We start from the raw sequence: 13,491 nt of genomic DNA, 5'->3' as shown, positions 1-13,491 counted from the left end.
CTTCCTCATTTCTACCTTTTTTAGCATTGAACAGACCATACACCTTAGTAAGTTTAAAAATGCTTTACTTACCAAGTTCCAGAGCTTAGGTTCATCCACGCAGCAAGTAACACAGGCAGAAATCACAGGATGCGAAATATACTGAAATAGCTCTAAGCACACAGTCTGAACTTGTAGCGAGCAAGCTCAGGCACATCCTACCTTGGTGAGTTCACACAGTGAAAGAGGAGCAAACAAGCAGGAAACTTAATTTCCTTCCTTTCAAGTGAGGAGCATAACCTAGCTGAATCTAGGAATACAGGCATCTTGCCATTTTTGTACGTTCGGCATGCTAGCAACCACTGATATGTGCGCCATTTTTGGCACTGCAACGGGGCGGGCCTTTGGTGTCCCGCTGGCAAACGTGGTGCCTCAAACATAACCCCCATCTAAATGAGGAGTTGCCTGTACAGATCTGTGCCCTTAACCGCTTCCTGCATTAACCATCACCAAACATGCTGGTTATATTTGATTGCAATTTGCCACATCTTCAACACTTGATCAGAACATAACAGAATAGTTAATTCTCTTTACCATTTTACAGATAGAAACATAAGAACACAGTTTAAAAATATGCATTCAATAAAACAAAAATGGGCTGCCATAACTTTTACTGCCTAATAAATATTACACAAGCCATATTGGGAAATAGGTAAATTGTACGCGTGAAGTAAATTCAGAGATGTACTGTGCAGTACACATGAAGATACATTGTTGGCAGAGAAATGACAAAGGCATTTAGTGATGGAGGCAGAAAATCTAAGTGATTCTCCTGCACAGTAAAAAATATAATTGTAAACTGAATAACAGATAACCAGCTATCCTATAATGGTACCCCAAAACTTCCCGTTTAGGCAGAATAGCTCAGCCTACTTTGTGGTAGAGCTAATGACGATTTTGCTTTCTGCTCTTATACCAGAAGCAACATCTATGTGAGAACTAAATCTTCTGATTTTTACTCGACTCATTTTGTATGCAAGCTTCTCTGTAATGAAAAATATATATGCTTATTTTGTTCAGCTGTTATTTCACTGATGGAGTCCCCCCTCCCAATAATGAAACAGATGAAATCATTTTGAGTTCTATCAGTCTTTTGGCAAAAGATTTATGTCATTGTTTTGAAGCGTTGTCCAGCATTGGCTTGCGATGTCAAAGGTAGTTTATAAGATTTTCATTTTCTGGATGGATGAGAAACTCAGCTGGCTTTGAGAGTTCTACCCCTCACCTAGTTTTCCACTGTACCCATTTCCTCTGTCATTCTAATTTATATATTTATTATTACTACTTACATTACTTAATTGTACACATGTATGGAGAATACACGGGAGGCGGGTGGCATTGTGGTCTAAACCACAGAGCCTAGGGCTTGCCGGTCAGAAGGTCGGCGGTTCGAATCCCCGCGACGGGGTGAGCTCCCGTTGCTTAGTCCCTGCTCCTGCCAACCTAGCAGTTTGAAAGCACATCAAAGTGCAAGTAGATAAATAGGTAGCGCTCCAGCGGGAAGGTAAACGGCGTTTCTGTGCGCTGCTCTGGTTCGCCAGAAGTGGCTTAGTCATGCTGGCCACATGACCCGGAAGCTGTACGCCGGCTCCCTCGGCCTGTAAAGCGAGATGAGCGCCGCAACCCCAGAGTAAGCCACGACTGGACCTAATGGTCAGGGGTCCCTTTACCTTTACCTTTTATGGAGAATACACACACAAACGTACTTGGAGCAGGAAGTGCTAGCATTGAGCAGGCAGGTAGATGGAATTTAAATCATTGACTTTGCCTCACCACTTGCCAGTTGGGGGCCCTCTCTCTTTCCACACTGCACATTGTTCTGTGAACTTGGCTGGTTGCTTCACTGTCCTGGTTGCAGCAGCAGAAGAGAAGAATGTTGTTGTTCAGTCGTTTAGTTGTGTCCGACTCTTTGTGACCCCATGGACCAGACCACGCCAGGTCTGTGGGCCTTTCCACATTCACCTTTTATATTTAGTATAGTTCCTTTTTTGTTTTTTGTTTTTAAATCTTTTGGCATTCTTCCGCATGATATCATCATTTTAGTCATTTAGTCGTGTCCAACTCTTCGTGACCCCATGGACCAGAGCACGCCAGGTACTCCTGTCTTCCACTGCCTCCCACAGTTTGGTCAAACTCATGTTGGTAGCTTCGAGAACACTGTCCAACCATCTCGTCCTCTTTCGTCCCCTTCCCCTTGTGCCCTCCATCTTTCCCAACATCAGGGTCTTTTCCAGCGAGTCTTCTCATGAGGTGGCCAAAGTTTTGGAGCCTCAGGCTACAATTGCAGTGGCATGAGCAGAGGCTACACTGTGCTGCATCAGCTGGCTCTCTCTGCTTGCCCAAGTCAGTTATGAATGAATGTGTTGGCCATTCTAGGGTTGTCTCTTTTCTCAGACAGGAAGCAGAGTCCTAGTCCAAAGCACAACCAGGGGGTCAAAAGCCCATGCAAAGGAGAGCACTTGAGGAAGTGTGCCAAGCCACAAGCTACAGATTAAGTGTATCACTGGCAAGCTGTGCAAACCACAGTACAAGGCAGCAGGCAGAGGTATAACAAGCAGGTGGGAAGCAACTCAAAACCTATGCAGAGCAGAAAACTGAAGAAACTAAGACGACTTAACATAGGCTCTACAGTGGAACCTAGAGTTGTGGACGTAATCCGCCCCTGAGGCAGCTGCAGAAGTGATTCTTCAGGTGACTTTTTGTGCTGAATAAGTTGGATCCTCCTAACCATGTTGCGCGCTGCCCTGAGACTCTGCCCAACCAGCCTGGAGGTGGAGCTTTGCCCCGCTCCGGGACGGTGGTGCCACGATCATGCCACTGGCTCTTAGCCAATTGGTGTGGTGGGGTAATCGGGGCTTTATTATGTAAACGGCAGCGTGAAGTGGGGAACCCCTCCTGCTTCATGCTGCCGAACACCCATGCACCCGTTGATAGGTCTGCGTTTGGCCTTGCTTTGGACTTGGGTTGGTCGCCTGTTTTGGATTGCGGGCCGGGCAGGAATTTTTTCCAATGTGGCAGATTGGCAGTGGCCACTTGGTTTTTGCCTACCTCTTAGCAATCATCACAACTTTGTAAGGTTTGGAGGTTAGGCATTGATTTAGGGAAATGTGGGGAGGGGAGGTGCAGCCATCACCTGCCCCTCCATTTAATAGGGTATTCCGTTAAAGGAATCCGGGTGTCTGGATCTCGCCGAAGCCTGAGGAGGGGCTAGGGCCATGCCAGGACCCCCAGGTACCCCAGGGGTAAGCCATTATTGGAGCTCCCTCTGCTGGTAGTTTACCCTTTGCAGGCTCCCTGCTGGGTGGGCAGGAGCCAGTTATAGTCATTAGGTACCAATGCCTAAGCCAATACCAGTCACACTTGTGTATTCAATAAAGTTGTGACCTAAATTTGCCCATTAACCTTTAAACTAAATTCGGTGTCCATTGTGTCTTTGTTCAATGGGGGCGGGTTTCGGGGCTTGATGTGCAAATTTATGTGCTATGATGCAGTGGCTCGATGCATCTGGCCTGGAAAACGTGTAATCTAACATACCAACGCAGCTTCGGTGCCAGGCTGCTGTCTAGAAAGATCTGACGAACCGCCTGGTTTTGCCACTTAACCTGGATCTGCATAAATAGGAGATCTGACAAGCCACAATGCATGGATGATGGGCTTTGTTCAGTTTGGTGGGTCACCAATTTTTTTCAGGCCTCCCAATCGGCTTTCATAGTTCTCGTCTCAAAGACTGCAATTATGTCTGGGTCAGAAGAACAGCCTGAAGGCCTATAGCTTCATTGTAGCTGCAAAGTTCTGATCTCATTAGACATTTGCTGACAAGTGAACAAATTTGGCCTTCTGGGGATCTCTTGAGGACTGGCATAGTTTATGAGAAATGAAACAAGTTGTGTGCTCCAGAACGGCGTGGTGTGATATTTGTACTTATGAGGAGATCTTCTCACCCTGAGGGTCCTTTGAGAATGCTCAGTGTTACGGGCTTGATTACTAAAACAAAATGAATACTTTTAGTTTCTTTTCCACATTTTCTCAAGCAATTTTTCTCAGACCGGCCAGCCAGATGCCTGCAGGAATCGTAGAGCTGTAAAGTTGGAAGGGATCCCGAGGATCATACAGTGATCGAACCTGCAACCTTGGGTTTTAGTAAAGCAAACAGTCTAATTTGTCAGCGCCTAAATGATGTTGAGCATCAGAACAACTTGGCCACAATAAGGAAATTTTGCCCATGGTATGACTATTTCCCTCCTTCTCATTTCGACTCTCTGGCACCCTATTTGCATAACCTAGCAATTCTAAAATATAGGTGCGCTTTTACTCTCGCAAGATTGAACGTGTTGCCCTCGGCTGTACTTGAGGGATGATTCCAACAGATTCCACACGAAAAATACTTCTGTCCCTGTGGAGATGGCAGTACCGAATCGGTGGCACATGCCCTTCTGGCCTGCATAAAGACTTTAGGAATGAGGTTATCACCCCTCTTTTATTGTCCATTCCGGGTTGCCCAGCCACTGCCCCAGTGTTCCTTTCTCTTGGCAGATCAAGATGAGCAGGTGACAGCAAAGGTAGCAAGTTTTTTAGCTGGTGCAATCAGAATAAGATCCACTGTTTGCCTAATAAGAATGCAAGAAATAATTCCCTTTAAGCTGCCAGGGTATTAAATGAATAGCTCTCTAACCTCTCCCACCTGATAACAGCAGATAGGTTTTAAAAAAATAATAATTATGGCATGCAGCATAATTGAATCAAGCACAGGTAATTAGAGAAAGTTGGAGAAAATCCATCATGATAGGTCTTACCTCTTCATAACCACATTATTGCACATACTTGGGAATATCAATGAAAATGCATTAATTTGGGTCTTAGAGCAGGAGCTCTAAGGAAAGTGACTCAACACTACCTCCTAATAACAGAATAATTTGGAACATTTATAACTTGTGATCTGAGGGTGTCAGGGTGCTTGACACATAATGGATTGGGGCTCACAGCATTCATGCAAGTTAGCAAAAGATTTCAACTCATAAAATAATCAATCTTCATTTTCCTCCACAAGCCTTTTCCAGTTCAGACTTTGAGGGAAACGATTGCTGTTAAAATTATATTATAAGTGCTGAGATGAGTGCACATTTTGCTTTAAGCAAACCAAATACTATAATTAAGGAGATTTGGTAATTAATCAGAACGACCACTTGCAATGCACTCTGCAGGCTGAAATTAACAGGTCTGGGGAAAAAACCAAGCCCTTGGGTTTGTACGAGCCAATTTAAATCATTAATATATATTTTTCCTTTTTAAAAAATGCCTCACACCAATAGCGGGCAATTACTGACCCCCGCAAGTCCACGATACCAAAGCTGAAAAAAATATTTTTATCAACTGCAAACTTTAATTTTACGTTAATCATACTCTTGAGTTACAAATGATGGTAGGATGGTATTGTGGCCATAAACCGTACCCTATTGGCTACCATGTGAGGAAATGGGAGGTTTAGCAGGAGAAGGGGGCCTGTTTGGAATATTCTGCTTCCTCAGGGATTGCTCCCGCTATGGTCTCGCTGGAGCCAATTAAGTTATAGTCACTGAGACTGAGAAATAAAGTCCCATTGAGCTATTTTTATGAAGCTCTTTTGATGCCGATGTGCTTTAGTAATCGATGGTAGCGGGGTGGGGGGACCACTGTTCAATGTGGCTTTTCCTTTTCTGCAACTTTTAAAAATAAATAAAAATAATCTAACAAAAATACTACCAAATGGAGGATTTGTGTGAATTTATCATGCAAATTTATTTAAATCTAATCGGTCAGTTAAAAAGGCTGCTTATTTATCAACTAAATATTCAGTAGGTTGATAACACTACTTTTGACACTTCTTCAAAGTTCTCTAAACCTTTGATGCCCATCAGCGTGCAGAACATAGCATTTAAAACTAGGGTTCTTTCATTTTAAACTTTGTGTCATCTCTAGTGTAATAGGAGTTAATGATTAAGCATTTGAGGAAATACAGAGTTTGGGTAGTCAAACTGCCTGGAACCTAGCAAAATAATAAGTTTGCTCTGGGCAAACTATTTTTTTTAAGTAGATTCTCTTTCATCTTCTTTTACTGTTAGGTTTCTATTTTTAAAAAATGAAATCCTATCTTGTCCTGGAAGGTCATGACAGAGACTGTGAGTAGAAGCAATATTCTTAGCTGTAATGAAGTGGCTAAAGTTTATTCCTGAAGAAAAAAAACTGATTCTCTTCTTTTTCTTTTCATTAAAGCAGCTAACACATTTTTTTCCAAACTGGTTTTTATTATTATCTTTGTGACCCCAGTTCCTATTTCTACACAATCTACTTTGTGACCTCAGAGGCGAGAACCTCTGACTATTGTAGTTATTGTCAGAATCATCTAGTTATATGAAATATCAAGAAGATAAACACAACAAAGTTCAAAAAATCTGCTTGCAATTTCATGCTAATATCGCATAGCAAGTAACAGCTCCGGAAGGGGTGCACCCCTTCTGCTGAACCCTATCTTCCAGTTATCAAATCATAACCACAATATTATAATTGAATTACTTTTGTTGTTGCTCATAGCTCAAATCCTGCCCGCAAATTCATCATACTATAATATTTCTTTAAATAGACTAAAAAAAGCATCTATTCTTCCATAAAGCAGTCATCATTAGATTCTCTTCATTTTGCTGTTAATTTTGCCAGTTTTGCAATGCCTGTTATCTTACTTATCCATTCTTCATTGGTTGGAACCTCATCTTCCTTTCGTTTCTGCACTTACAAAATCCTAGCTAATTATTTTATTTTATTTTATTTTAAACACTCATATGCCACTGTCATTAAAATATATCGCAGTGGCTGGTGCCATTTGGTTTTTGCCAACCGTGTAGCAAATCGTCACAACTTTGTAAGTTTGGTGGTTAGGCATTGGTTCATTCTTTGGTGGAGGGGATTATCGATTGGCTGTGCCTGCCCCTCATTTGTTGTTGCTGCTGCTAGGGAATTCCATTAAAGGAATCCAGGGGCTCGATTTGCTCTGTCCGATCCCCTCTCAGGGGTAGGGCCATGCCAGAGTTCCTGGGAGCATCTGGGGTGAACTAAGAGGCGGAAATCCACCTCTGTGCTCCCCCAGGATGTTTTCCCTTACTGACCTCTGGAGGTTCCAGTTGTCAGTCCTGTTCCTGCGGGTGCAGGTTCAGGTAGTCCGAACCAATGCCTAAGCAACCACTCACATGCTGTAATCAATAAAGTTGTGGCCAAATTAGCACCAAATATCTTAAACAAAGGGACGTGGGTGGCGCTGTGGGTAAAAGCCTCAGAGCCTAGGGCTTGCCAATCGGAAGGTCGGTGGTTCAAATCCCCGCGACGGGGTGAGCTCCCGTTGCTCGGTCCCAGCGCCTGCCAACCTAGCAGTTCGAAAGCACCCTCGGGTGCAAGTAGATAAATAGGGACCGCTTACTAGCGGGAAGGTAAACGGCGTTTCCATGTGCTGCGCTGGTGCTGGCTCGCCAGAGCAGCGATGTCACGCTGGCCACGTGACCCGGAATTGTCTGCGGACAGCACTGGCCCCCGGCCTCTTGAGTGAGATGGGCGCACAACCCTAGAGTCTGTCAAGACTGGCCCGTACGGGCAGGGGTACCTTTACCTTTACCTATCTTAAACAAATATTCTGTTTCCTGTGTGATTTATTTGGGAGGGGGTTTGAGGGTCTTCACATGCAACAAACTATTAGCAGTGATTTATCGCTGTGGGTTAAACCACAGAGCCTAGCACTTGCCGATCAGAAGGTCGGCGGTTCGAATCCCTGTGACGGGGTGAGCTCCCGTTGCTCAGTCCCTGCTCCTGCCAACCTAGCAGTTCAAAGTGCAAGTAGATAAATAGGTACCGCTTCGGCGGGAAGGTAAACGGTGTTTCTGTGCACTGCTCTGGTTCACCAGAAGTGGCTTAGTCATGCTGGCCATGCTGTACGCCGGCTCCCTTGGCCAATATAGCAAGATGAGTGCCGTAACCCCAGAGTTGGCCATGACTGAACCCAATGGTTTATCTTTACCTTTATCTTTACCTTTATCATGATATGTGAACTGGACCTTTGGTTTATTGGACTGAGTGGGAGCTGTGAAGAATCAAACCAGCTCCTATCTGTGTAGCGCTGCCATGGCTTCTTTTTGTGACCAAGAAATGTTGGCAGAATATTGGAAACTGAAACATACGCATAGCAAAAGGGTGCTGAATTGGAAAAGAACAGTATGTCTGAGCAAGCCTACTGAGGATTGGCTATTCCGAAAATAAAACTGCTATATTTAGCCGCTTCAGGAAATTAACGTATTGTTGGTGTAACACTTGGACTGTGAGAAATCTGCCCTCTAGTTGATCTCCAAGTGGAATCATGTTCAAAACACCCTTAAGACACCCACCCATAGCTAGAGGACTTGCATGATGAAACTCATTGCACTTTTCAAATCCGATAAATTACTCGAGAAGCTAAGAAACTTAAAAGATCATTTTTATTATTCCCCTTCCGCATAATTAATCATATGGTTGCTTACGGATATTGTGGTGCTGTGATAGGATGCTGAAATACTATACAATGGACTTGGTTTTGTTGTTGTTGTTACTGAGCACATTGCTGCCCTCTTGTGTCTAAGAATGCTGAAACTCCCACTACAAAGCAGAACTTTAAGTTTTATTACAGACCATTGTTCAGTGGTGCCTCACAAGACGAAATTAATTCGTTCCACGAGTTTTTTCGTCTTGCGTTTTTTTTCATCTTGCGAAGCACGGTGTCGGGAAAGTTTTGGGAAAGCTTCAAAAATCACCAAAGTCTTCAAAAACCTCAAAAAAGGGGGGTGCTTGGGAGGGAGGGAGAGGCGGGCGTGGGGCGTGGCGGGGCGGAGGTTGCTGCCTGAGCCCCCGGGATCGGTTAGGCTCGCCTTGCTCCGACCCTTTGCACTACAGTCGGCGCCGTCTTGCTGCTGCTGCTGCTGTCGCCGCGGTAGTCAAAAGTCCTACTGGCCTAAAAGTTGCCTGGTGCAAAATCCCTTCTGCAGCAGCAGCCCGAAAGAAAGCGAGAGCGCCAGCCAGCCAGCCGCGGGCAGGAGGGAGGGAGGGAGGGTCGGCGACGGTGGATGCCTATTGCCCCTGTTGCTGCTGCAGCCGGCCAGCCAGCCAGAAGCGCGCGAGTGGAGAGGGGCGCATCCAGCCCGTTGGAGAGGAGTGCAGGGGCGCGTCCCCGGTGGCTCCCGAGCTGACCTTGCCTTCCGCGCTGCCAAAGGGCGACTCACCTGCTGCCTGCGCTGCGCCGGGACTAATTCGAGCGGGGCGAGGAGAACACACACTCGCACACACACACTGAGAGGCAAACTTGCCGCAGCCATCGACGTCACGGGGTTGGAAAGCGCAGAGATGCAGGTAGGGGCGCCCCTCGCAGGGCGAGCGCCGGAGGGCTTGGGCAGGTGCTCTTGTCACCGCCGGGGCGCTGGGGGGGAGAAGGAAGGAGCCCCATCCGAAGAGCCCCGGAGCCTGGCCTCCCTAACTGGGAGTTGTGGGGATGGAAGTGTGCGCGCCTTGCTATTTTTCGCCGAAACAAAGCTCCCTCTCCCTCTGAACCCGCCTTCACACATTCTTGCCCCTACGGAGACACACACCGCGTGCTATGAGTTGCTCCTCGAAGTCAAGTCGCAACTGTATTAAAGGTTTTAAGAAAAAGGAAACAAACTTGCAAGACGTTTCTGTCTTGCGAAGCAAGCCCATAGGGAAAATCGTCTTGCGAAGCAACTCAAAAAACCAAAAACCCTTTCGTCTTGCGAGTTTTCCGTCTTGCGAGGCATTCGTCTTGCGAGGTACCACTGTAAATAGTAGCATTTTGTGTGTGGAATTTTTAAAACGGCAGCTTTTCCTGTTCATGACAGAAAGGAAGTTAGAAGCATGAACCCCTAAGCCAGCCATTTTGTGAGGGCTTTCCTGCAGCTTCTTGGTCCAAACTTTGGTAACGAACATTCCTTATACCCCTTCTATTACTAGCTGGTGAAATAGCATGTAATAATGACGTATGGGTACTTTATAAATGGCAGAGTATGTAACTAAAGAGAATATTTTGAAAGCCCTGCATGGTGAAATGCTCTTGTACTTGAACTCTCATGCCTGAAGTCATAACTTTCTCTAGAGAGTCCAGCGCTGTCTGAGGAGTTCAAATTTGAACACACCTGATGGAGGATTTCATTTTATAATAACAATAACAATAAGTTTTATTGTTTTATTTATATGCCACGCATCTGACTGGGTTGCCCCAGCCACTCTGGGAGGCTCCCAACAAAATATTAAAAGCACCAGCCATAAAAAACTACCCTGAACAGGGCTGCCTTCAGATGTCCTCTAAAAGTTATGCAATTCTTTATCTCCTTGACATCTGATGGGAGGGCGTTCCACAGGGCAGGTCCCACTGCTGAGAAGGCCCTCTGCCTGGTTCCCTGTAGCTTCGCTTCTCGCAGAGAGGGAACCGCCAGAAGGCCCTCAGAGTTGGAACTCAGGTGAACGATGGGGATGGAGACGCTCCTTCAGGTATACTGGGCCAAGGCCATTTAGGGCTTTAAAGGTCAGCACCAACACTTTGAATCGCGCTCAGAAATGCACTCGAGGCTAGGGCAGATCCTTTAGGACCAGTGTTGTGTGGTCCCAGCAGCCACTCCCAATCACCTGCCTAGCTGCTGCATTCTGGATGAGTTGTAGTTTCTGAGTCACCTTCAAAAGCAGCATTGCAGTAGTCCAAGCGGGAGATAACTAGAGCATGCACCACTCTGGCGAGACAGTCCGCGGGCAGGTAGGGTATCAGCCTGCGTACCAGATGGAGCTGGTAAACAGCTGCCCTGGATACAGAATTGACCTGAGCCTCCATGGACAGCTGAGAGTCCAAAATGACTCCCAGGCTGCACACCTGGTCCTTCAGGGGCACAGTTTACCCATTTAGGACCAAGGAGTACGTAGGGTTTTGATATATAGGAATGTGTATCTAAGCTGCCTCTCCCCCCCCCCCCCCATTGTTCAGGTACAGCTTGTTTCTCAGTAGCTTCAGTTGGGAAGTTATTTCTCTTTTAAGGCACATTGGACGCTATTTTCATTATGTCTGATGAAGTCATATCTTGAGTGTGTGTCTGGGCTTCCCTTCTGCTTTTGACAGCCATAGCTAAACAAACAGAAACAGCTCTCCTTCTTCGCTTTCTCTCTAGCAGCCTAATCTAGAAAACACTTGCGCCTTTCATCTTTCAGCCAGTCAAAGCAGTAGTTTGTTTACCAAGAAAATGATTTCCACAACCCATTTCCTGAGAACCTTGGTATCACCTTTAGTTTCTCTTCTTGGCCACCAACCCTACTCGGCCCTCAAAAACAGAGCCAGGTCTCACAACACTCTCACGCACCTGACCTGATCACAAAGAAGGCATGTTCTACATATTTTTGGTCTTCTTGAATACAGGTGTGTGTGTATGTGTGTGTGTGTGTGTGTGTGTGTGTGTGTGTGTGTGAAAGCCTCAAGCCTCACTACAAACTTGATATGTAGAATTGCATCCTAAATATGCTCGACAACCTTTGTTCTAAAATCTCAGTTATAAAAGCAGATACAGTGGTACCTTGGTTCTCAAACAGCCCAGTTCACAAACATCTTAGAACCCGAATGTCGCAAACCCGGAAGTGAGCGTTCCGGTTCTTGAATTATTTTTTGGATATCGAACGTGTCCTGAGCTTCCGTTTTTAGTGTTGCGCTTCCGTTTTTAGAGAGATCATGCTGATTGGGGTGGTGGGGAGAAGCATTTTAGGGGTCGTTTTTCAACAGCCTGGAACGGATTACTGTAATCCGTTTTGCATTACTTCCTGTGGGAAAGCGCACCTTGGTTTTGGAATGTTTTGGTTTTGGAACGGACTTCCGGAACGGATTAAGTTCGAGAACCAAGCTACTACTGCATTATAGTTTGGTGCACTGTACATCTTTTGTAAATGGGCGCAGAGATCAAGGTGGGGTTGAAACATCATGGTGTCCCCCTGACCGATGCCAGTTCCTCCAATAGCCTCACTTTGCTCAGCAAATTATCTTTCTAGTTCCTCTTTGAATCAGGATATCAAGATCACACTGATCACTGCAGATATCAGCTCAACTTCTTTTAATGCAAACAGCGTAGAATGTGCCAGGAATCTAACAATGCTACTCACATTTCTCCTTGCAGTGAATATCCCTGCTAGGAGATGGAGGAGCTCGTATGTGAACTTCCCTGCTTCTGGAGAAATAGAGTTTGGACAGGCTTTGGCCCCTTTAGCAGAAAAGAACTTTTGTAAAGTAGTTTTCGAAATCTCTGTTTGGTAGTGGTAAAATCCTCGCTGTTTGCAGTCTCTTGTACAATTTGTACATGGGCATGTTATTTATATGCATTCCTTGCCACTTTCCTTAGGAATGTCCCAGTGGGATTGTTAATGAAGAGACCTTCAAAGAGATTTACTCTCAGTTCTTCCCACAGGGAGGTGAGTACTCTGCGCATAATTAGTCTTGTTTGCATGCACAACCAATTGCCATAATTGCTTTGAAATTTGGCCTAAACAGGTTGTTGTTCTAGTTAATTAAGCCTTTTATACTACTTAATGGGTGGACAGAAGTACTTCAGGGTTTTAATTAAAGAGTGGAAATACCTACTAGCAATATCTATTTATAAAAGCACACCATCTGCAATTTGTTTGCTTAGATGTACAGCTCGCTCCATCCCAAAGGCTCTGGACAAGTAACAAAAGCAATAGTTGAATTCATATATTCCCTGTCGCCCTGTTTACTAACAAAGCCTTGAAGCCCCAAAGGAGCCCAAGGGGGTAGGGTCTTGCAAAAGTCAGTACTGAGCTTTGGGGAAACTCAGCAGGAGGGAGTTCTGCTTAAATCATCTGATTGGCAGTGCTTGAAAAGCCCCCGTGCAAAGCACTTCAAAGGGGCTCATTGTCAGGTCTTGCTAAGCCCCTTTCTATCTTGTGGAGCTCTTTGAAATGGGCTCTGCAAGCACAGGGCAAAAAAGCCCACCTGATGTCATGGTGTTGTCTAAACCACTGAGCCTCTTGGGCTTGCTGATCAGAAGGTTGGCGGTTTGAATCTCCACAATGGGGTGAGTTCCCATTGCTCTGCCCCAGCTCCTGCCAACCTAGCAGTTCGAAAGCATGCCAGTGCAAGTAGAAGGTAAACGGTGTTTCCATGCGCTCTGGTTTCCGTCACAGTGTTCCGTTGTGCCAGAAGCGGTTTAGTCCTACTGACCACATGACCTGGAAAGCTGTCTGTGGACAAACACCGGCTCCCTCAGCCTGAAAGCGAGATGAGCGCCACAACCCCATAGTCGCCTTTGACTGGACTTAACCGTCCAGGCGTCCTTTACCTTTAACCATGTGATTACCACAGGGTGGGGGAGATCAAGACTTGGCCCACCACCCAGATCCAGTTCCCCATCCATG

The 13,491-nt window shown here is 45.6% G+C and overlaps 1 protein-coding gene across 8 annotated transcripts in view; it reads left to right on the top strand.

The window, feature by feature from the left end:
• Window positions 1-13,491, top strand: part of KCNIP4 (potassium voltage-gated channel interacting protein 4) — a 286,864-nt gene that overhangs the window by 257,063 nt on the left and 16,310 nt on the right. For all 8 annotated transcript variants that reach the window (XM_028742920.2, XM_028742921.2, XM_028742925.2 and 5 more), the window contains one exon: window positions 12,459-12,528. In XM_028742920.2, coding sequence (XP_028598753.1) covers window positions 12,459-12,528 — 70 coding nt within the window. The remainder of the gene's footprint in view (window positions 1-12,458; window positions 12,529-13,491) is intronic.

This window comes from Podarcis muralis, chromosome 9, assembly GCF_964188315.1.
Source record: "Podarcis muralis chromosome 9, rPodMur119.hap1.1, whole genome shotgun sequence".
Taxonomy (NCBI): domain Eukaryota; kingdom Metazoa; phylum Chordata; class Lepidosauria; order Squamata; family Lacertidae; genus Podarcis; species Podarcis muralis.
This window is presented reverse-complemented; position numbering and strand designations above follow the sequence as displayed.